This window comes from Halichondria panicea, chromosome 13 (genome assembly GCF_963675165.1).
Source record: "Halichondria panicea chromosome 13, odHalPani1.1, whole genome shotgun sequence".
Taxonomy (NCBI): Eukaryota; Metazoa; Porifera; class Demospongiae; order Suberitida; family Halichondriidae; genus Halichondria; species Halichondria panicea.
This window is the reverse complement of record NC_087389.1, coordinates 5,631,533-5,654,627: the sequence shown is the minus strand read 5'-3', so window position 1 is coordinate 5,654,627 and position 23,095 is coordinate 5,631,533. Positions and strand designations below refer to the sequence as shown.

Genomic DNA, 23,095 nt, shown 5'->3' with positions numbered 1-23,095 from the left:
CATACGGATAACTGAATGTGATACTATTCCTTAATTGAGACCAGTAGATCTACTCGTATAGTATTCCCTGAAAGTATGCATGGTTAATCAAGTGTTTCAGTCTGCATGTTTGGCTGTCCACAATTGTTTCCCCTCCCCTGTGTCATGCAATCACCAGTCTACTGTATCACTGCACTAATGTTCTCTTTCTTCCATTTCATGCATCTCCACCTCACCTTTGACTGACCCTCTGAAACAACAGTTTGTAAGTTGGTGTGTGTTGTCAGAGTATTTAGTGTCTGTTGCATATTCTGTGATGTTTCTACTTCCCCATTATTACTCTTGTGTGTGTGCAGTGCCATAGTGTTATATAGGGAAATATTTAGTATGATCACATTCAACCTCGTAATCATTCATTTACTATCTTCCCACGTGTTTGCCCTGTGGACTCTCCCTCTCTGGATCAACAGCTTGTAAGTTGTGTTTGCACGTGTACACTAATTTTAATGGTTACTATAGGAACTCCTACACTAATTGTAGGAAATCGTAAAACGTCTTTGCCTCTTAATTTGCATATTGCCAACTACAAAACTTATTAGGTTGTACTTTTAATACTTTTATTGGTTCATAGAATATGCATCTAAGTTGGTACATTATCGTGTTTGTCTCTTCCCATGCACACACTCATTCCTATGTTGGACCTCACACTGATTTGGACTACTGTAGGAGGTGAGCTTCTTATGGGTACTCAATGTCCACACACTAAAATGGTTCAGCTGCAATGTGTACGGATGTACTGGTTACCTAGCATGACTATAGTGTGTCCCTTGTCCTCTAGAGCTGACCCTCTCCCTCGTATAGGGTAGACCACGGCTACGAGGACGATATCAGCCTCCCAGTTTGTGGTTACCCCAGGTGTAGGCCAGGGCACATTACACATGCTCCAAACTTGCCCAAAATGTTTGTACTGACTAACTTTCCTAAATCTGCATGTACGTAAATTTCCGAACAGTAACCTTGTACTATTCGTAGTCCCATTATTTTTACGCACAATTTAGAAATACCACACATGTACATGCATTGTGTACATTGTGTACATGTAAATTCCCCAACTAATTAAGTTCTTGGTTTCTCAAGATTGTTCCCAAGAGCTTTAATGTGCCAGGTCTAGATGTATTCCACTTGTTGCTACGTGTAGTCAGTCCCATACACACCAGCGTTCAACTGATCTGATGTCTTGTATGTGTGTTAAGATTAAATCTCTCCCTCACATGTACCATTTGATGTGTCTCAGAGTGACATTGAGGTATGTTGTGATTGTGTGTGTGTCTCATGGAGTGCATGTGTTGTATTGTACGACAAACAAAATCGTACGTATCAAAGTTGTACATGTAAGATGCTTGTTGTACCGTTCACCGTCTCTTCCACTGACCCATCCACTGACCCTTCCATTATCTGCCATTGCTAGTACTAAGTACCTGTGTGTGTACTAGCCAGTGTGTACTGAGTTACTACCAGTGTGTTCATATCCCTCTCTCCTCACATGTACCCTCTGTGGACTGTTACTCAACAACAGGCTGTGAGTTTATTATTGTCAGTGTGTGCTAGCTGAGCATTATATATTTAATGGCAAACTAGACTGACTTGTGTACATGTACTACTGCATGAAGGCAGAAATTGTGTGGCTTTATTTAGGATTGGTACTGCTCTTGATAGTTTCATACTGTACAGACGTGTACTTGCAATAATTGATGTATACATGTGTGAATGCATTCGTGTATTTGAACATGTTCATTTCTCTACATGTCCTTGTCCTACTACTTGTTAATGTGACTACTGCTAATGATTACTGGAACAACAGAGGGTAAGTTACAGTATACAGACATGTATGAATGCACTCACTGCTCCTACCATCATCCCCCTCTCTCTGTTTCCATGTGTGTCTTACACTGGTGTCTCATTGGACTAAACAGAAGGTGAGCGGGACACTGCACTGACTTGTGACTGTACTTGTGTCAGTAATGTTTGAGTTGTACGTATGAGTACATGCCGTGTAATATAAATTATTGACATCATAGTGTACAGGTTTGTGATTATATTCTTTTCTCTCCATACATTTCCATGGTTACTGAATATCTGGAACGATAGAGAGTGAGTCAAACAATGTTGGCAAACATACCCTACACCTCATGTGCATTCAGTTTGTAATAGTCTCATATCCTTACCTGACCCTCGTAGCTACACCTATAGACAACTCATAATGTGTGACCACAAACACACAGTCTAACCCACTCTTGTCTTGTTCACCTTGTCCAGGGGAAGGCTAAGGAGGAGAGTAAACTGAAGAGTCAAAAGACGGTGAGTGTTGACAGTTGCACTTACTACTCTCGTGGTTAGAGTGGTACACGTAGTCTAGCAGAACGACAATGTGTGTACATGTACTGTCCATTGTATGATGAATGGTTGCTTTTTGTCTACCTTTGTGTATGTTTTATAAGTCCACTTTTACTGATTGAATAGGTTAGTGGTTGCTGACCTTTATATTTTGTTATGTGGATTGTACGCAATTTGTTAACCTTATAACGTGCAGTAGTGATTTGTATCAGCTGCATGTTCATTCAGTCGTATATATATTCTTTACTCCCCCCAGAGAAGAGCTGCCCTCCAACAGAGACTGTCTGGTGACATCACTGACCAGGACCGGAGACAACTGCAGGGAGAGCTGGAGGAGGTGGAGGGGAAGATCAAGAAGTGTGTCTTTGAGATACAATGGCATGTGAGGTTCATACATGACGATGAGAATTGGATTGCTGAGATACGAGGACGGCCAGAGAGACGGAGAAAGGAAGGTGAGGGGAGCAAGGAACTTTATAGTACAGTGAGTGTTGATGCTCATAGTTGCAATCACTCGTACCTGTAGCAACTTTCCAAATTAAAGTTTCTGTTTCGTTCGCATATAGTACCATATAACTGGAATATTTGGTGACTGAGGAATTTGACTGTACCACCTGTGCATGGTTTAGTGATTACTGTGTTTACATTATCAGCCTTAATTACTATGAATATGATTAGTGGTTTGATATTGCAAGCTTGATTGCACATGCACAAAAACAATTGTTTTGCTTATCCAGCTATGAGATGAGCACCCCTCTAGGCCTTATAGTATAAGCTAAAGTGGAGCTATTCATAAGCAGTGAGCAGCACTAGGTATTCAGATTGAGCTTTTGTACGTTTAGTGACCACACCTGTCATGCGCAGGAAAGTGGGTGTGGCTTCCTGTGCTTGGGCGTTCAAATGTTTTCCGCTCGCTCTCAGTACCTTCCTAGCTACTGCATTTCCCACTGGCTTGTGCAACAGAATCAGCACAAATGCAGAGACTATAATTATATGCAAACAGAACAGAAACGTTAATTTGTCCTCTACCGTGACTATAGTTATTAGTAGACTGTATGTACAAAATCCATTGTACAATGTTTGTAATCCCGCTCTGCATTTTCCAATTATTTACGAGGAAAGTTAAAATGTTTTTGCTCTCAGTACCTATATATTGCAAGCTTGAGCGCACATGCACAAAACAATTATTTTGTTTGTGCAACAGAATCAAACTGAAGTGCAAACCCTCGGCGTTAGTTTGAGGTCTATACGTTTACAGCCTCAAATCAAAGTCACGTGTACATATAGGCCAACGTGCAGTTCATGCTTTTTAGCTTTTGCTCGACAACAAAGCTTTAACCTTTAATATTATAAAACCTTGTTGTGTTGAGGCTATCCATGGTACCAATACAGTGCTATCACATCCGGGTGAGTATAGACTCATATCCACAGACACACAGATTGACTACTATAGCCTGTGGAGTGCCTCGGGTTAACAAACGCATCATAAACTTTAATTTGTCCTCTACTGTATACATGTAGTGTGTACGTACAGCTGTTGTGAGCTGTCTTAATGTTTCAATGTTGGTAATCCCGCTCTTATTAAACTGTTGGCTTCACCTCTTTCATTACCTTAATAAGGTTTGTATACAACCACTCAAATCATGGATTAATTGCACAAGCACATGCGTAGACTTAATCTATGATTAGCCCGCCTAGCCTTGGTCAACACACACAACTTACATTACTACAAGTGTGTTTGACATACCTGACATGTATTTATATGGTGTGTATTAGTTGCTTACTCCCTTCCATGTGGTCCTGGTTTGATCAAGCTAGAGCATTGTTCCTTTGACTATATTCCACACACTGTGGTACATGTGTTATAATTAATTATGGATACTGTTTATCAGACATTGCATCAATATATGCACACATACATGTACAGTCACTGTGATTGAGTGATTGGGTTGGTAACGTTGTACTGTGTACTTAGTGACATCATCATGTTAATTCATCCATAGCACATTCCTGTAATGATCAGCCACATTCCCTGTCATTGGTGGATCACTCACTTAGCAAGCTTTAAAGTTTTATGTACGTACAGCTGCTGTATCCATTGTTTGTAGCAGATCGATGCCGGTCCTTCCATTAAATGCTTTTCTATTGTATAACTAGAGCTACCTAGTTGCCTTCCACACTCAATGTACTCTATTGTACATGCACCAAGTTACGTATGATTTGATGTAATTTTGTTTACAATACAACATGTATGTGTGATCACAAGTACTGTTATTGTATTGTGTTTTCACACTGTCTTGGTTGCGCAGAATGTCAATACAATTAACCCTGAGGCGTGTGGGGGACTTTAACATCAAAATCTGAAACACTAATAACTGGTTTTGTTGAGGCTATATCCAAACCAATGGACTACCTAACCTGTAGGGTTGATTATGCCAAGCCAATTGACAGACTACCGTATAGCGGATAATTTTTGTGTGGTAAGATATTCGTTATTATTTTCGTGGGCAAGCTGACCTAGGCGTGGTTTACTGGAACGCATGCAATGCAGTGCAGGCAATGAACATTTTCACTCACAAACATCACCGTGTTCGAGTGGAACGAATTTTTACCCCACGAAAATGACCCGCTACGTTTACATGGCATGCGAATTATTTGGTGAACATTTTGAATTGATTTCTATGAGCTAGCTTGTACAGTGCATGGTAGCTATAATTATATCTGGTGATATCCATCTGGAAGGACTCTCTGGGCATGCTGTTACCTTGTCTGATCATGCTGAGAGAATGTGAGACTCCTTTTGTTCCAAGTTCTTGGTCAATATGATTGTTTTTATAAACGATATGAATTTAAAATGAAGTGTAAAATGAACTGTAACATATATTTATGATAAGATTGAGTCAGCTTGCCTCGAAACATCACTCGTCACAGAGACATCCGGTTACTGGGTGGGGCTAGAATAATATTATGACTGCATTATAGGCGCATTCTCGAATATAAGAATATAGAGCTCTGCTATTGACCCCATGCATGAGCGCATGCGCTAATAATCCAGTTTCTACGGTAGTCCAACTTGTCACCTAGCTCTGAAGTATTGCATATAGTTAGTTACATTCACACATCCTGTTTAGAATCGAAGCGGTTGTTTGATGAGGGGATGAAGCACGGACACGTCTTGGTCAACATTGTCAACATGCTCGTGTTTGGACCTGCGGGAACAGGGAAGACCAACCTCAAGCACCTGCTAACTGACCAGCCCCCTCCACTACAGCGTGACAGCACTCCTTGTATGGAAAAGCCAATACGCATTCGACCTGTGTCCAACGCAAAATTCAAGACAACTGGAAGAGGCTGGGAAGAGATGTCTCAGTCAAAGCTGCGCAATCTACTAGCTCAAATCATTGCCAAGTTATCACAAGAAAGCACCAATCGTTTAGTTGAAAAAAGTACTGATCGATCCACGGCATCAAGAATTGCCAAGAGCTTGAAAAAGATGATCACGGCATTAAGGATTCCCAAGAGGATGACCACAACCAAGACAAAATCTGGTTCCAAATCCAGCCCATCGACGAACGATTCCGATGAACTTTCTGGCTCTGCAAGAATGTTGGACGAAGCCATCGATGAAGTGATAGCGAGTGTAGTGAGTGGTGTGGCAGAAGAGCTGAAGCCAGCCTCACAGGGAACTGACCAACTGTTGAGCAGTGACCAGCAAGAAGGAGAACTGTTTGATTCCAACTGGGTGTACGTTACCGACTGCGGCGGACAACCCCAATTCCACGACATCAGCCCTCTCTTCATCAAGCACATTTCGGTGGCTTTGGTAGTCCTGCGTTTAATTGACGAACTCTCCAGTTTCCCTTCTGACGAGTACTACAAGGATGGGCAGCTTGTTGGTAGTCCTCATGCATCTCACATGACCCTCGGGGAGACACTTCAGAGTCTCATTCGATCCATTGAGTCCCATACCTCACAAGACAAGAAGCCAAAGATGATCTTTGTGGGCACGTTTTTAGATCAGCTCAAGAGCTTGGATACACTTACCAAGAGGAATCAAGAGATTCTCAACATGCTGCCACCCGATATCAAGAAGCTTTTGGTGTACAACGATCTAGCGTTGAACAATCTGATTTTTGGTCTCAACACGATCAGCCGAGATGATGATTCACTGGCCACTGCCAATAGGATTAGAATTGCCGTTGAGCGTTCTATTCCGCTACAAGTCAAAATGCCCATCTGGTGGTCCTTCTTGGATTCACTTCTCCAGAGTTTATCTGCCACTCTCGAGCGAGGTGTACTAAGCAAGCAAGAATGTCTCCGATTAGCCACTCGATTTCGTTACGCGCTTCAAGATCTTGAAGCTGCTCTGGTCTTCTTTGACAACGTGTGCATAGCGCACTACTATCCCTCCATTCTCCCCAACACAGTGTTTGTGGATGCCCAGATTCCACTAGACAAGATCACCGAGCTCTCACAGCACGCCATCTCCCTGAGGAATGCTGAAATCAAATCACGCTCTACGCTAAGCCCTGGAATGACCGAGGCCATGTGGAAGAGATTTCGAGATCAAGGCATAGTCACTGTAGAGTTCCTACAATTCTTCGAGAAGCATTATGTTGAAGGCATCTTTTCTCCAGAAGATATGCTGTTGATCATGAAAAAGCTTCTCGTGATTGCTCCCATTGCACTAGTGGAGTCCACTATCCACCAAGCCGAGTTCTTCATGCCATCTCTACTCACATCGATCCCACCTGCTGAGCTAGATAAAATTCGTTCCTCCTTCACAATAGCGCCCCTTGCTATCTACTTTCGTAGTGGGTGTATTCGCTCTGGAGTTTTTTGCTGTCTAGTTGTGGACGTGATCAAGAGGGTGGGCTGGAAAGTTTTGCTCCCTTCAGGCGAAACAAGCATTTTTGCTAAAAATTGTATCCAGTACGAAATCTCCGATCTCCCGTGTACTGTGACTCTGATCGACTCCTTCTCATATATGGAAGTGTATATCGACATCCCTGTTTCTCTTCGCAATGAAGTATGCCCTATGATTCGAAACGAAATTTTGCACAGCATTAAATTGTCCTGTGCAGTGTTGCATTACAACAACGACACACCCAAGACAGCCATCTTTTGCCCATGCAAGAAGAGCACTGGCAAATTGCATCTTGCTGATGTGATTGAACGGAGTGGCTGTAAGTTTTGGAAGTGCTCCCTTCAGACACGTGTGTGGGGAGAGCTCAGTGATGAACATAGAATCTGGCTGGACAATAGCGAAGGTTCTGGTGAGTACAGTCGTTTTTTGTATAATTAAAAGTTAACTTATTTACTCATAATTAGGAAAACCATTGTCTGCTACGTACGCGGGAGGTACTTGTACTGAGAGAAAGAGTGATCAGCAGCCACAATCTGGTAAGTACATGGCATATACATCACTTTAGGACTTACTAAATTACTGATACTGAACATCTGTTACCTTCTGGTAAATTGCAACTATATACTATTTAGGAGTTTATCTTTGTTTTCCTTTGTTACATGTGAAGCCTCCTCAGATGTGAACACTGAAGGAAAGAGACATCAGCTGCAATACTCCGGTAGTTATGTAGCACTATACGTAAATATTTGCAGTTTTTATATTTGTGTACTATAATATAGTATAACAAAGTATTTTCGTATCATTGTATTATCCCCCTCAGGTATAATATACCTGTATATGTATGAGGGTTCAGGGTTCAATGTGCATGATGTCAATTTATAGTAATTCTTGTTGTTTTCAGTCAATCAATGTGGGACTCTGGCCAATGTTGTTAGTAGCACTGGATCTGGAATGAGTGATCAACAGCTTTGTTTGAGTGAGCATGTTAATTGACAGACGTACTACATGAGCTGTGTCTGCTTTTCCTCAGGTAATTCTGTAATGGAAGATGTGTGCTTGAAGACGGAAGTACATGATCATGATCAGAGCATTACTTCTGGTAAGCTTTGTTTTGTAATCACTTTTGTATTATAAATATTCCCTCCTCAGACAAATTGTCTCCTGCAATGGAACATGTGGTCAATACAACGAGTGATCCACATCAACATACCAGTAAGAAAGTGCCGTTTGGTCGACAGGTTATGATCATTAATTTGTCCTGTGCCTGATCATGTTAATCCTCGTGTATAATTCAGTGCCTGTGTAGTTGATACTGTGTAGTTGATGTAATTGTAGCACCAACTCAGACTTAACAGTTTTTTGTGTCCTAAAATATCTCCAATGGTTGCTGTAATTAAGTTTTTTATGTCGCTTATATAGAATACTTTTACTTTTTGGCCCAATATTTTTCTTGAGGTGAATTGTCCTCTGTTACAGTAATGGAAGATGTGTGTAAGAAGACTGGAGTGAGAGACCAACAACTCAATCAAGAAATCCCTGAGAGTGACATCGTTCTAATCGCGGAGAAATTTCCTCACCTGCTGAACGTGCACAAGGTAGGCAGTACTCTAAATCTTGTATCTACTTATCCTCCTGACATTTTGGCAAGGGGAGCAAATGGTGTACGTGCATGATATTAGGGTGTTGATGACATGTATATATCTAGAGGGTTCGTGACCCCAGGAATTCATTACTATATCTGCCCTGTTTTAAGAATATTGTTCACCAGAACCCCTCAATTGTATTCCCATTGAGTTTCCTCTAGAAGGTATTTCCGAGAGGGTAACCCTCACCAAATGAAACCCTGTTGATTGTTGCTTTTGTACAGGCTTTGACAATGACCGATCTACAACATGTTTACGAGAAACTTAAAAGTGCCAGCCCTTACTGGTTCAATCTGGGATTGGCTTTAGGTCTCAGTCATTTTGTTCTCACCAACATTGATAGCGAGCATCGTGGAAATAATGTGTCGTGCTTGCGTGAAATGTTGGCCAAGCTCCTGAGTACACAACATGTAACATGGAGTCTCCTATCAGATGGTCTCAAAAGGCCCACTGTGGATCTCATCAATTTGGCTGATAGCATCACAGGTAACTATATTTTCAGTGTTTGTGCATTTTTTTCACTTCACCACGTATCAGTAGTAACTAGGTAACTGGACAGTGAGACACATGCATTGGGCTTTTCTTCTATCAATTAACACTTCAAAATTCAGTATAGGCCATGCAAAGTCAATTTGGTGTTTCTCAGGCTATAATTCCTAAAATAGCAAGCGGATTGAGACATTTGATAAATTAATATTTAATGATAATGATATTCATAGATTTTTAATTGAAACACACCCCTAACTTCCTCAATAAGCGGAAGTGCATAATTTCTACTAATTAATTTTAGTCATAGTTATAATTATTCATGACCAAAAACCATGTAAATTTATCATTTTCTTTTCTTTTAGTGCCTTTAATTTGAGGTCACGTGATATTTCTTTTTTGTAAAGCTGCCAATTTCCAAGCGCGAAGGCCTGAGAAACTACAAATGACTTTGTATGGCCATACATACACTTATTAATATTTTTTACTCATAAGTACATGATCATGATCAGCACATTACTTCTGGTAAGCTTTGTTTTGTTATCACTTTTGTATTATAAATATTCCCTCCTCAGACAAATTGTCTCCTGCAATGGAACATGTGTGTATTAAGAAGACGGTGATGAGTGATCAACAGCTATATACCAGTAAGGAAGTGCCGTTGGTAACAGATTATCGGTATATACACGCCAGTAGTTGTTGTAAAATACTGTATCTCAATATTAGACACAGCTGCTGATGTCACTGAAGGAGAGACCTCACAAGATGTCCTCACTTCATATCCACACACCATTCCCTCAGGTATGTGTGGATTACATAAATATACTGTGCTGAGCTTTTGTTCAGTGAATTTGTAGTGTTCTGCTATATGGGTTTGCTTTTAGAGAGAGTATGTCAGGCCTTCATACGTGACAGGGGCAGGCAAAATTAACATTTCAGAAAAATGGAGGGCGAGGTGATTACCCGTGCCCCCCCCCCCAGGAAATGTTTGTGTTAGACTGTCGTATATCGCTATTATTGTCAGGGTGTCATACAGGGGGGAAAGGGGGGATATCCCTCCCCTAGCTCCCCCTTTCAATTATGACTGAGTGTCCATAGCTGGGTATTGAAATAACAGTTGACCTTTTTCTAGCAACACTTTCTGATTACTTTTCTCATTTCCCCCCTCTACTTCAAAATCCTGTATGACACCCTGATTGTGGAAAAATGCAGAAATTTCATTTGCATAATTATAGTACTAGATAAAGCCATAGCCTGAGCGACACAAGCCTTTTTCAACTTGAATCTCCCTCTGCATGTACTTACAAATTACAGATAGTGCCTTAGAAGAAGAAATTGTGAACGTATGGAACACACAGAGTAGAAGAATAGCAGCTTAATTATCGTAAAGAACTCTATTCTTGTTATGAATATTAAGGCAGAGCTCTTTGTTTGGTTGGTGTGTCACAGGCCGTAACACTGTGTGTTATGTCCTATTATTTTCAATACAAAAATTCACAATTGCCAGGGGGGCGAGCGTGCTCCCCCCTCTATGAAGCCCTGTTAATAATGTCCGTTTACTCTCAAAGGTTCCACCCCATTAACCACACCCCTTTCCTTCTCCCAGGAGCTGGTGGACCGAGGACTGTGACCATTGAGGAATTGAAGGAGCATACAAAAGTGACCGACTCTCAACTTGACACTGAAATTGAAAAGAGAGACATGTTGGACCTGGCAGATCACTTTGACACTGTGGACACCTACGCTGTACAACTGGGACTGAGTCCTGCAGAGCAAAGTGATGTCAGAATTGCTCAGCTTGCTAATGGCACACAAATAGCGATGGACAAGGCCTTGAGACTGTGGAGACAGCATAATCCAGGGGCCGCTACTTACAGAGCTCTGGTGGAGATGCTGTTGAGAAAGGGAAAGGAAGCATTGGCATTTGAAGTTTGTCAGTCAGCAGCAGCTAAGTAAGTCTGCCATTATGTTGATCATGCACACATGCAGACACAGAACACCTGCACCTGTCATTATGCTTATTCATGATAATTACTTATATCTGCACACACACAGAAAACCTGTGCAGAGGAAAACCTGTGATGTGCAATAGAACCTAACTCTCTTATAATAATTATTGTACTGTCTTAGTTCCTTGATTTGTGCTTTTTGTGTGAATTCATTATAAAATGCATATGGCCCAGTGTGCAAGAATAATGGTAAAGGTCGTCCAAGGAACAAACTGTTTGTTAAGCTAGAAAAAGGTCGTCACTAAAATAAACTACATCTGTGTTTTGCTAGTTTCGCCCACTTGTTTAGATTCCCTACAAGATGGCTGACGGTACAGTGGCAGAAGACAGTACTCTAAGAACAGGGCGAGGTGGTGAAGAGATGCGGACCAGCTCTCCCAGGCTATCAAGGAAGGCAAGGGAAGATGCCGTGGCTGTGAATGAATGAGCCTAGTGGGGGGGACCCTGATAATTATCTCCTTAACTCATCGTGGATGTTTTGGCATGACGCGTGAGTGTGTGTACGTACGTGTGTTTGTGTAGAAACTGGATAGTTGAGAGGGGGACAAAATGGTGTAGTTATATATCTGGTGGTGGCCATTGTGTGTGTGTAGCTAGTTATGCCAGTTCTGTGTTTGTGCTGTCCCCCTCCTTGTAAAGTATCGTTGTGCTGTGTCCAGGTAACAAGGTGTAGTCAAGTCATACACTCCCTTCCCTGTTATATTACGCATAGCCTGGAGGCATGATTCGGTACGGGGTCATCGTGATATAAAACAGATGTAGCATGAGAATCCTCGTGTTTTATGCAATAGTCATACAGGCAACTGGCCCTCTGTCCCATGCTGTATCTACTACTAGTGTTGTACTCTATAGTGTATTTTGTGCTGTGCCCCTGTACTATAATATGGTGTGTGCGTGTTATTATAATTATATTGTGAATGTTCTCATTATTCATACAGTACACGAAGAGGAGCAACTGCCAAAGATTTCTTTGAGAATCTCAAACCTTTGTGTACAGTCAAGACCATCAAGGTGATGTCCATCACGTTCATTATAATATCAATACATCGCCCCCTACCCACCAACAGGCATTTTGGGGTGTGGTCAACAATATTCGTCCCATAGAGCAGTTGGGCGAGAGAGAGAGCTACCATCTTATGAGGAATGAGAATAGGAGACCTATTTGGGAGGACTCTGATAATGCTCATGGTGGATTGTGGTCATTCAAAGTCAGAAAGATGCACACAGTGAGGCGCCATGATTATAGTATACAAGTTCTGTGATAAGCAACGGCTATGTCATGATAGCCTTACACTGTTTTCTAAATTTCAGTAGTTTTGGTAGCTATCTTTGAGAGCCCGTAATTTGTGTTCATATTATCCATTCAATAGACCCAGGGTTTCATACAGGATTGTTAGCTGGGAGGGCGAAACGTTTATTTCAGGGAGGTTGTTCCTTTTTTTTACGAAATGATCATCGTAAAATTTTACGAAATGATTTTACGAAATGATCATCTGAGGTGCAACTTGGGCTTTTCGTGTGTTTCAAATCATGACATTTTACTAGTATACATTTTATTATGACATCATTCAGAGTTCAAGGGGGGGGGGAAATCCCAGCCCCCCCCCTCTGTATGAAACCTGATACATGTAGCTCAGAATTACCTTTCCAATGGTGTGCTTAGATACAAGCACTGAAGAATGTTTTACATTTGAAATCACAATCATAATCATGTCATAATCCCCCGCCCCCTCAGACCAAGGTATGGTAGGAGCTGTTGTTGGCTGCTGTGGGTGAGCAGTTCTCAGAGTGTGTGGGCGGTGGTGACTGTGTGTGAGGTGTGAGTGTGAGGATAAGAGGGTTCGATCAAGACATCGTACAGCCTGTCCTCTCAAAGAGCTCGAGGATTTCACGAGTATTCTCTCATGTTTTGTTGGACTGGAAATGGTCCTCAACTTTATCAACACTGAGGAGATCAGCTCTAGGGTGGAGTTGTTGGAAGGGTGCGTTGGTACAATAATGTTAATTTCAGTATCTTCTAAAAGCTTAGAAAGAGGCCTTTTGATAATGTGTTAAGATCAATCAGAAAACCCTTTCAATTTAGACCATGAGAACTCTAGTTACAGAGCGGATTATAGTACCCTAGAAATGAAGGATGTTAAGATGAGCTCTGTGGTGGAGCTGTTTGAAGAGTGCGATAACATTATTTTTTGAAAGTAAAGAGTCCATTTCAGAAGAATTGTGTGGGCCTGTTATGCCATGGCCATAGTCTTTATCCGAAAATAGCCTGTTACAAATTTGTGTTTTGAGCATACCATCTGAACGAGAGCTTTCAGAATTCAGATTCGTGATCTGAACTCTAGTTTCAGAGCTGATCGATTACTAAGTTAATTGTTCTTCTGTTTCTGTTGTGCAGGTGTGAGTGTGTGGTGCACTTTGACCCCTGCTAGCCGGTGCTGGTGGGGCCGGGGGAGGGGAGAATGAGGTACATAAGATTTCCAATATAGAAGCATCACTGGCAAAGAGAATTCTCAAGTCACATGACCTCTCTCTGGGCTGGAGGTAGTTTCAGACTACACCCATTTCCTGTTTTGAGGAGTACAACAGTGATGACTAAGAGGTGTAATAAAGCTAGGGACAGAATAGGTGTGGCCTAGTGGTTAGGGTGGTGGCTTAGTAGATTAGATGATAGATAAGGTAAGGCGTGGGTTCAATTCCCTCTTGGGGACTTTCCCTAAATTTTGAAGTCATCATTCATTATTCCTTCTCAAGTACATACAAGTTGGGGTTTCTGAAGTTTCTACTTACCCTTTTTTGGTAGATTAGGTTATTTGTAGAAGTGGCCGAAATTATATTATAGATAATGTAATGTTCATAGCTAACAATGTAATTGTGGTTTTAATTGGCAAATCTCTGTTGCAAGTGCACGTACTGTACTATTATTGATTTGTGCTTATGTAATGTAGTTCTATAGGTTTCCCAGTAAGGCACTGCAAAAAGGTTCTATATTTATGCCTCAGTGCCTGTATCCTCCTCTATAGGTACAGATTATCAAGTAGCGTGTCCAAGGAGGACAGTAAGAGAGTCGTCGCCTTCCTCAACCACCCAGGACTACATCTCATTCAGGTACAGCCTCGTTATTAGCTTTTGTAGCTCTAAGAAATATAACATAAGATGATTATCTCATGCAGAGATGGTTTTGTACCCAAGTGGGTAATTTCACCAAGGCTAGAGCCAGGTCCCTTCCACCAGATAAAAAGGTGGTAGATTTATTACACCATGTGATACATGTAGGACATAAAGAGGCACATGTTTTATTAAATGGATTTCACCAACTCAAGTTACGACTTTTAATTCAAGAAATAAGTACTCTTTTCTACTCTTGTTATGACACAATTGAACGTTTGAATTATCAACCTTCCCCTCCCCCCAGCAGGGGTCAAGTACATGTACCTGTGCGGAAGGCGCCCCCTGAACCATCCACTACCCCTAAACGATCCTCCAATCGTCCCCCTGTACCCCCAGATCCTGCTGCTAAGAAGAGGTCACGAGGGTCAAAGGACAGAGGTCATGAGGCAGATAAAGGGGAGGACCATAATACCATTGACTATCGAACAGCCACCCCCCAAGAAGTGTTAGAGTGAGTGAATAGTATAAATTAATGTGCAGGTATGTACTACATGTACATGTCCCCCGTTTAATCAATTGGTTAGTGGACTCGTTCAGTCGCCATAACTTGAATTCCGTGGATCCAATTTTATGATTTTCTGAAAGCTTAGAAAAAGACCTTTCAAATAGTACCAGATATTTGGGAGATGTCAGATTTAGCACGATACCATGTCAGAGTTTCATCTAGGATTTTAAGTTTGGGGGGGAAAACCGCGCACGCCAGCGTGAAAGTTTGGAGGCCACGCCAACTTCTGGTTACCACACCCCTTGTTGTTGGTGCCTATTAGCAACTCCATGTAACTTGGTATGCTGGTTGTTATTGTGCACCGTATACAACACTAGAAACCACATGTACCAAAAGCAATGAATAGATTTGTGGTAAGACAGACAATCATCCTCTAGCAAAAGACGTGTGTTGGGTCTAGTACTCAAACTCTCCCCTTTCTTTTGGGGGGGAAGCTTCCCGCCCCCCCCCCCCCACTATATGAAACCCTGCATGTAATAATAGCCCATGGTTCAAAGTTGAATTATGGCAACATCTAAATATTGGATTGAAATACATCATTTGAAAGGTCTCTTTCTAAGCTTTCAGAAAATCATCAAATTGGGGTCACAGTACTAAAGTTATGGCTGCTGAAAGATGTTCAACTTCTGCAACATGTCTGTGCTTGAATTATAACTAGGTACCTATACACACACTATAACTGCACCCCCCCCCACCACACACTCACACGCATACCCCCCCATCCACACACCAACACACACTCACACACACACACACCCTCCCACCACACACGCATACACCCTCCCACACACACACACACACCCTCCCACCACACACAGGAAGCATATGACGTCAATAGCTCAGCGTATGAATGCTAATGGAGAGGCTCGTAAACGTGGTGGTGGTATGACCTGAACCTTCTCCCCCCTCACTCCTATCATACAGCGCCTCTACAGCAAGTCACATGAGGTGAGAGACACTGTACATGTGTGTAGCTTGTGTGCAATACAGTAGAGTTACGTACGCACTGTATCATACCTGTTTGGTAGTGGCCATGCACCGGGCAGAGGTTTGGAGGTCCATTAACCTGGCTGTATTATAGACGCTACTTGTAGGGTATAGACAGGTTTCAATGTAGCCAACAGTATAGACTTTAGTAGCTACCTACATTGTTTGATTTCTGTGCCCAGGCTGATAGCAAGAGTGAGAGGTCCTCCAGGAGCCAGAGACACACAGAGTGAGTTATCCTACACTTTACTGGGAGACCACTCGGCCATTGCATACACTTGCTAGTGTCACTGTGTATTACCAATCGTGTATGTACACTATAGCAGTCACTTTAGTTGCAGCATTATTTCTGTTCTTTATAAATTACCCCCCACCCACACACGCCCACACACTGTAGAGACGCTAGGAGATCGGCTCCGAAAGTCAAGTTCTCTAAAACTATTACCGAGTTTCCAGACTACAGTCGCTATGACAAGCCCAGGTCAAAGTCCGTCCCATAGTCACCATGCAAGTTGATGGGGACTCGCTAATGAGGGTCAAAGGTGAAAGCTCGGAACACATCAGAAAAAAAAAATTATTATTAGCATAGCACAAACTGTTCATTATTTTTATTGCTTATACTCAAGATTTGTATGTTACTAATGATAGTGTCATTTGCCATATGCACAGTGTGTAATGTAGGCCCTGATAAATTATGCTCGGAATAGTTTTTAGCATTATAGGTGTAGATAAATTACCATATATCTTCTAATTTATCGGACACTTCTAATTACCCCGGACACTCTTTTGGGCAATTTTCGTTGTTCTATTACAACAGACACTCCAGTACTTTAATATTACATTTGTTCTAAATATCCGGACACTACCTTGAAAAGTTGAGTTATCATTCATAGACGGCAAGTAAGACTTACAGTACTGCAGTTAGATAGCTTTGATTAGCTAGTTTTAGATAGCTAGTGCAACTATTCAGTCGTACCCTGTTCTATTAAACTTAGCTAGCTCGCATGCAGCTGCTTGCTTGTTCTAATTATTCCGGACACTTCGCATGCTCTAATTATACCCGGACAATTTCCAAAATAATTATTTTTTGCTGTCCGATAAATTAGAAGATATACGGTAATAGCGTCAATGTCCATTTTTGGTAAAGATCATTACATTAAGTTTTGCATAACAACCTTTTCATGGCTTGAAGGAATAATTATTATGAGAATCATGATTATATTAATAATGTCGTGTACATGTGTCAGTTAGCTTTGCATGTGTGCTGTGTTTATGTTATAATTATTATGTCGCATTAATTTTTGGATTTTTAATAATAAGCACATTTTTCGATCCGAGAATTAATAGAATAATGGTAAAAATAATGTTATGAGGGCCTAGTGTGAGACTCTTCAATACCTAAAGTTGGAAGTAAAGTTCATAGCATTCCTATAACAGTGTACAGTAGACTCTCGGTCACTCATGCAGCTTGGCCGGAATAGCGAGGTGGCTGCAGCTCAGGAAATAGCCGCGGCTTAACACCTTACCTCTAATCTAATACTACTTTTGCAGTTCTTGTCTCGAGGGATAAGGAATCATTCTGTTCTCTATTTAAGTGTAATCAAATTTTATTTGCTAAACCACACCCACAACGTCATATCCGGCCGAAATATACGTATAAAATTACGTTGAAAACCTGACAGCCAGCACTGGCCGGTAAACGAGTGGCCGTAGTTCAGGGTGAGTTGTTTTTGCAGTAAACATATAGCTAGCATTCGTTGCCAAGCCAAATGGCCGGCATATATCGAGGTGGCCTTACTCCAGAGAGCCGGAATAGCGAAAGTCTACTGTACCTGCAAGACCAGCCCCACCCCTTTTAGGAGTGATAATGCAGGGCACAATATGGACCACACCACTTCAGACCTTATATCACTTTCACTGCATACCTACATATTAGGAACTTTGAATCATTAAGTTTAATTAGCTTTATGTATAGCTACTCCTGATTATAGTTAATTCTGAGAAAAAGCATAATTATAATTATGACAATACAACTTGATAATTATAATGAAAAATTTAAAATTCTACACCACTGTTTCTTTCCCAGTAATTACTCTTCAGCTTTTTTCGATTTATTTCAGCTAATCGAACATGATAGAAATAAACACCGGAGAAGATGAGGACGATAATAAGCGTGGTTAGGGTAAACCCCAGTCTAACTCCACTGTTGGCCGTCCGGTTGCATGTGGTTGTGCTGATGGTCGCATTAGTAACAATAGTGTCACAACTGAACGCACAATCGAGAGGCTGGAAATTATCGGCCAGTAAATAAAAGGGAAGGCAAATAGTGACAATAAGAATCATGCCGATAGTTACCAATTGATTGAATGACTTATCGATATACCGTATATAGCGGGTATAATTATTTCGAGGGTATAAATTTTCGCGGATGTGCCTTTAGAAAAGTTTTCGCGGATTTAATTTTCGTGGAGTAGCGCCTATATTAAATTCGCGGTTATAAATGTTCGCGGTTCATGCATGCTTAATCCGCGAAAACCACGAACATTATTATACCCTCTATATATATAATATATATACGGTATTCTTTGTTGCTCTTTAAATTCGTATCCAAAGCATCGATTAACTCGCTAGCAATACCCAGTAGAACACAGTTGGACAGGAAAACTGAGCTTGCAGCAACTTCAGTGCTGCTGCAGAAATCAGTGGATTGTGTCATCCCAACAATAGCCGAGTAGACGGTGTTGATCTTGATAAACATCGTGATCAAATCAAGCGCAGTGTACCAATCAGGCGATCTCGTTTTCTTCACACGTCTCTTCAGCAACTTTTTAACAACTTTTTCAGCACTGACGAAACTATCTGAAAAATGATTACTAAAGAGACATAGTATATAGCTATTCCCAAAGAGATGTTAATTTGTTTAATATTGAATTGTTGTAGGATATATCACTTATAATGAAAGCACCACGGTTGCTGATGCCTCGGTAGAGATGTCAATTTAAAAAAAATAAAGCTACTATAATTATATATAGCTAGCATATATAATTATTAGCAATAGGTTTTTTTTGTATTATTATAATTATCATAAATGAGCATTTTTGCATTGCTGCATGCCATGCCAGGCATCAAAGTGTGCATGCCGAACACATTCACTGTTAAAAGTTCGGTTGGGTAATGATTGCATGACCATGATTGTTGTTAAAAACATTTCCTCCAAAATTGTGTGCTATAATAGATCTACTGTATTATTATCTTTATGCGATTGAAAAAATGGTAATTATAAATGCTGTTAAGCGCATGGTTTTTCGAATCAGCTATTCCACTCGACAATAATAACAACCGAATAGCTACTGCACGGTTAGTAGTACCTTGGTATAATTTTTTCGGCAGACCTATCTTGAATTGGTCATAGCCTCGATCCCAGGCCGAGTTTTCGCTTTTATAACGGTTTGCCTAACCGTTATAAAAGCGAAAACTCGGCCTGGGATCGAGGCTAGAATTGGTCACTGCACATAAGGGAAAGTGCAAAAAGACAAACTGGTTTTATATAATTATACAGAGAGCCCAGTATCATCACATGCAGATATGCTAACATAGTATATTTCGACGGTATAAATGTTCGTGGTTTTCGCGGATTAGGCATGAACCGCGAACATTTATAACCGCGAATTTAATATTTCATCATGCATGCTGCAAAAAAAAGGCGCTATTCAACGAAAATTAAATCCGCGAAAACCTTTCTAAAGCCACATCCGCGAAAATTTATACCATCGAAATATACCCGCTATATACGGTATATACTATAATGATTACTCTTATTTCCCAAGAATAATATTTATTAGAGAATGGAACTCACTAAAATTCGATACGAACGCTTTGAACTCTGTGACACAGTTTCTTCAACTAGTTTAAGTGCATGTATGGTAATAATAATTATTATAATAATGTGTTGTTACAGGTCTCAGATATATAATTATAATAGCTACTTTATTCATTGCATAAATTTGTTTCTAAGCGTGACTATTGTAATAACATTATGTGTAACTATATACATGCATGTATATACTATAGCGAAAACCTTACCGAAAACTTGGATTAATGAAGTTTTGCCATAGATATAATCATATAGATACTATAAATTACAGTATCTATGGATATAATGGTGTATCACTAACAGTCAGCTATACTGAAGTGTAGTACATTTTCTGTTGTCTTATAAGTTATCTAGTTAATTATAAAGGCAACAGGCTGCATCAAGGCAGTATAGGTTGCATCAAGGCAGTAGGTTGCATAAAGGCAGTAGGTTGCATCAAGGCAGTAGGTTGCATCAAGGCAGTATAGGTTGCTGCATCAAGGCAGTATAGGTTGCATCAAGGCAGTATAGGTTGCATCAAGGCAGTATAGGTTGCATCAAGGCAGTATAGGTTGCATCAAGGCAACAGGCTGCATCAAGGCAGAAGGTTAATTGCATATAAGGCAGCAGGTTGCATATTAGCCTCGATCCCAGGCCGCTCTTCCTCTAATAATTAGGCCTTGTAGGAGGCTAGTTGCATATAAGGCACAACAGACTGCATCAAGGCAGTATCATGTTGCTTACAATAAATTTGGTTGCATCAAGGCAACAGGCTGCATCAAGGCAGAAGCATATAAGGCAGCAGGCTGCAATCAAGGCAGCAGGTTGCATATATAAGGCACAACAGACTGCATCAAGGCAGTATCATGTTGCTTACAATAAATTTATGTTGCTTCTATTCATGTCTGGCGCCTTTTTTGAAATAAAAAAGAGATCGTATAATTATACGTAAGTAAAAACAAAGCGGATGGCCAGTCCACCCGGCTGCATAAAGGCAGTGGCTGCGTATGCACAGGCTGCATAAAGGCAGTATAAGTTGCATAAAGCTGCATAAAGGCGGCAGACTGCATTCTCTTGCAACTATCACTTTTAAGAGACAATTAACAATTGTAGATCACAGAAAGGCCTAAATAGATCCAGAGAAATAGATCTATACAGGCCTTTTCTAGTGGGAGGGGAGGGGCTGGTGTTTGGAAATGAAGAATAAAACACCAGCCCCTCCCCTCCCACTACTTTTGCCGGCTAGCATCGTGCGAGCGCGATATGCCACATGGATCAGAAACAAAAGAAGCAAGAATCAATGAAGGATGAAGAGTTGGAGACAGCTAGGATATTGATTGCAGGCTTAAAGAGTCTACCCTGTAAGTGTGGTCTATGAGCAGCACTAGTACAGCATTTATTTAATCCAACATAATCAAATTGCCATTGTCCCCTGTTCGACGTTCAGGTGTGTTGTCAGATGATGCTGTGTGGTGAGTAGCTCTATCACAAGTCAGTGGAGGACCAGGAGAGGAGCATCCTAGAGAGGAAGAGGAAGATACAGCACGCCATTACGGGTGAGGGGGTGTGGCTACACTGACCACCCTTGAAATAAAGACACCTCTTATAATCAGGCATTATAATCAGGGGAAGTCCCAACTCAATAGAAGCACATGAAATTAGCAGACACACTTCAATAAACAGTTCACTTTCCATAGTTAAAGTCTTAGAATTTCCGCTAATAACATGTTTGCAGTCATCCGTGTATTCTCCCTATGGTCGGACTATCTCCACTGACTGTATATGCTCACCAGAAAATGTAGTTAAGCATTAACTAATCGAACAGTAATTTTCTGCACTTGCAGGGAGAGCCCCTTAAATTAGCTAACCCTTAACTTTTTGTGCCATGGCGGCAATGCATACTTTTATTTCAAAATCTCACTCATGCACCAGATCTTGTGGTGTGGGCGGGACCCTAAGGCGGTGGTCACATGACTCAACCATAAGCTCTTCAACATAATAATGTCATAATTTACATGTGACCCACAGTGACATGTACTTTCACCATCTCCCCACCCCCACACACACACCCACGCACACCCACGCACATGCATCCATGCAGTGTGTGATAGGGCATGCCTGACAGAGTGTGGTGGTCCGGGGGCTGACAGCTGTAAGGAGTGTGCCCTGTGATATGAGGAGGTGGAGGGATCTTGTACAGGTGAGGAGACTGGCTTGTACTAGTACACAGTGTGACTCACCCTGGCCCACCAGATATTGATGAGTGTAGAGAAGATGACTCCATCTGTTCTGATGGTACCTACTGTCTCAACACCCCGGGGAAGCATCACTGTTAGGGTGTTATATTATAATAATTTTATTATAATACACTCTAAGAATACGCGCAAAGGACATAATTATACAGCAGTGCTTGTGGGAGGGACAATTGATGTTCGTGAGTTGTTTGATTTGAGGGCAGGCTTTTGTTAATATTCATAAATAGGAGGGGACCAATTTTAAGTTTATTTCGATGGTATAGGGAATACATAGGTTGTTTAGTTTCTTTGGTGGATCTCTATTGCTATACGTACGGATTGTACTTAAAAAAATATCGGAATAATACACGCTAACAATATCACGCTAAGAATACACGCAAAGGACATATACAGCAGTGCTTGTGGGAGGGACAATTGATGTTTGTAAGTTGTTTGATTTCAGGGCAGGCTAAATATTATTATTCATAATTAGGAGGGGACCAATTTTAAGTTTAATTATAAATTGTTTCGATGGAATACATAGGTTGTGCAGTTTCTTTGGTGGATCTCTCTATTCCTACGTATGGATTGTGCTTGTAAGTATTAGGTTATGGGTACTTTTTATTGCGGAATATCGTTTGACGGGAAGTTGATTACACTCACTGGAATAGATGTAACGTACTCTGTTATACGATAGATGCTTTTTATTGCCGAGCTTAGACTGGTTGCTTAAATTTAGCTGTCTCTTGGACTGGTGTTTCTCGGGATCGTGGATATAAAATAGAATCTTCAATTTCTCCCTAAAAAATAAGGCAGGCCATGTGCTATAATATTGTTATTATTGTTATTATTATTATTTTGATACTAATTCCAATGTGGTCTACACATCATTACATCATTAACTGTCGTTAACTCACCCACATTATCAGTTTGTAATTCGGTGATAAACCACATCATTTCAAGCTTGTTG

At 41.0% G+C, this 23,095-nt stretch overlaps 2 protein-coding genes and 1 long non-coding RNA gene across 4 annotated transcripts in view; all 3 read left to right on the top strand.

Annotated features, from left to right (window-relative positions):
* Positions 1 to 23,095, top strand: part of LOC135346990 (uncharacterized) — a 128,195-nt gene that overhangs the window by 19,600 nt on the left and 85,500 nt on the right. Inside the window, exons 12-16 of one of the 2 annotated variants that reach the window (XM_064544766.1) lie at positions 8,142 to 8,216; positions 8,271 to 8,339; positions 8,390 to 8,452; positions 8,696 to 8,835; positions 9,108 to 9,369. In XM_064544766.1, coding sequence (XP_064400836.1) covers positions 8,142 to 8,216; positions 8,271 to 8,339; positions 8,390 to 8,452; positions 8,696 to 8,835; positions 9,108 to 9,369 — 609 coding nt within the window. Of the gene's footprint in view, positions 1 to 8,141; positions 8,217 to 8,270; positions 8,340 to 8,389; positions 8,453 to 8,695; positions 8,836 to 9,107; positions 9,370 to 10,975; positions 11,322 to 11,424; positions 11,555 to 23,095 lie in introns of those variants that run through there. The other variant, XM_064544767.1, reaches the window with a different exon arrangement.
* On the top strand, positions 11,594 to 14,916 carry LOC135347026 (eukaryotic translation initiation factor 4E type 3-like). The gene is made up of 7 exons (XM_064544844.1): positions 11,594 to 11,612; positions 11,668 to 11,868; positions 12,317 to 12,389; positions 12,446 to 12,604; positions 13,774 to 13,977; positions 14,399 to 14,483; positions 14,791 to 14,916. The coding sequence occupies exons 2-5, from the start codon at positions 11,798 to 11,800 to the stop codon at positions 13,777 to 13,779; spliced, it is 309 nt and encodes a 102-aa protein (XP_064400914.1). The 5' UTR covers positions 11,594 to 11,612; positions 11,668 to 11,797; the 3' UTR covers positions 13,780 to 13,977; positions 14,399 to 14,483; positions 14,791 to 14,916.
* Positions 14,956 to 16,702, top strand: LOC135347039 (uncharacterized). The gene is made up of 2 exons (XR_010398223.1): positions 14,956 to 15,709; positions 15,870 to 16,702. It is a non-coding gene; the product is annotated as an uncharacterized LOC135347039 (long non-coding RNA).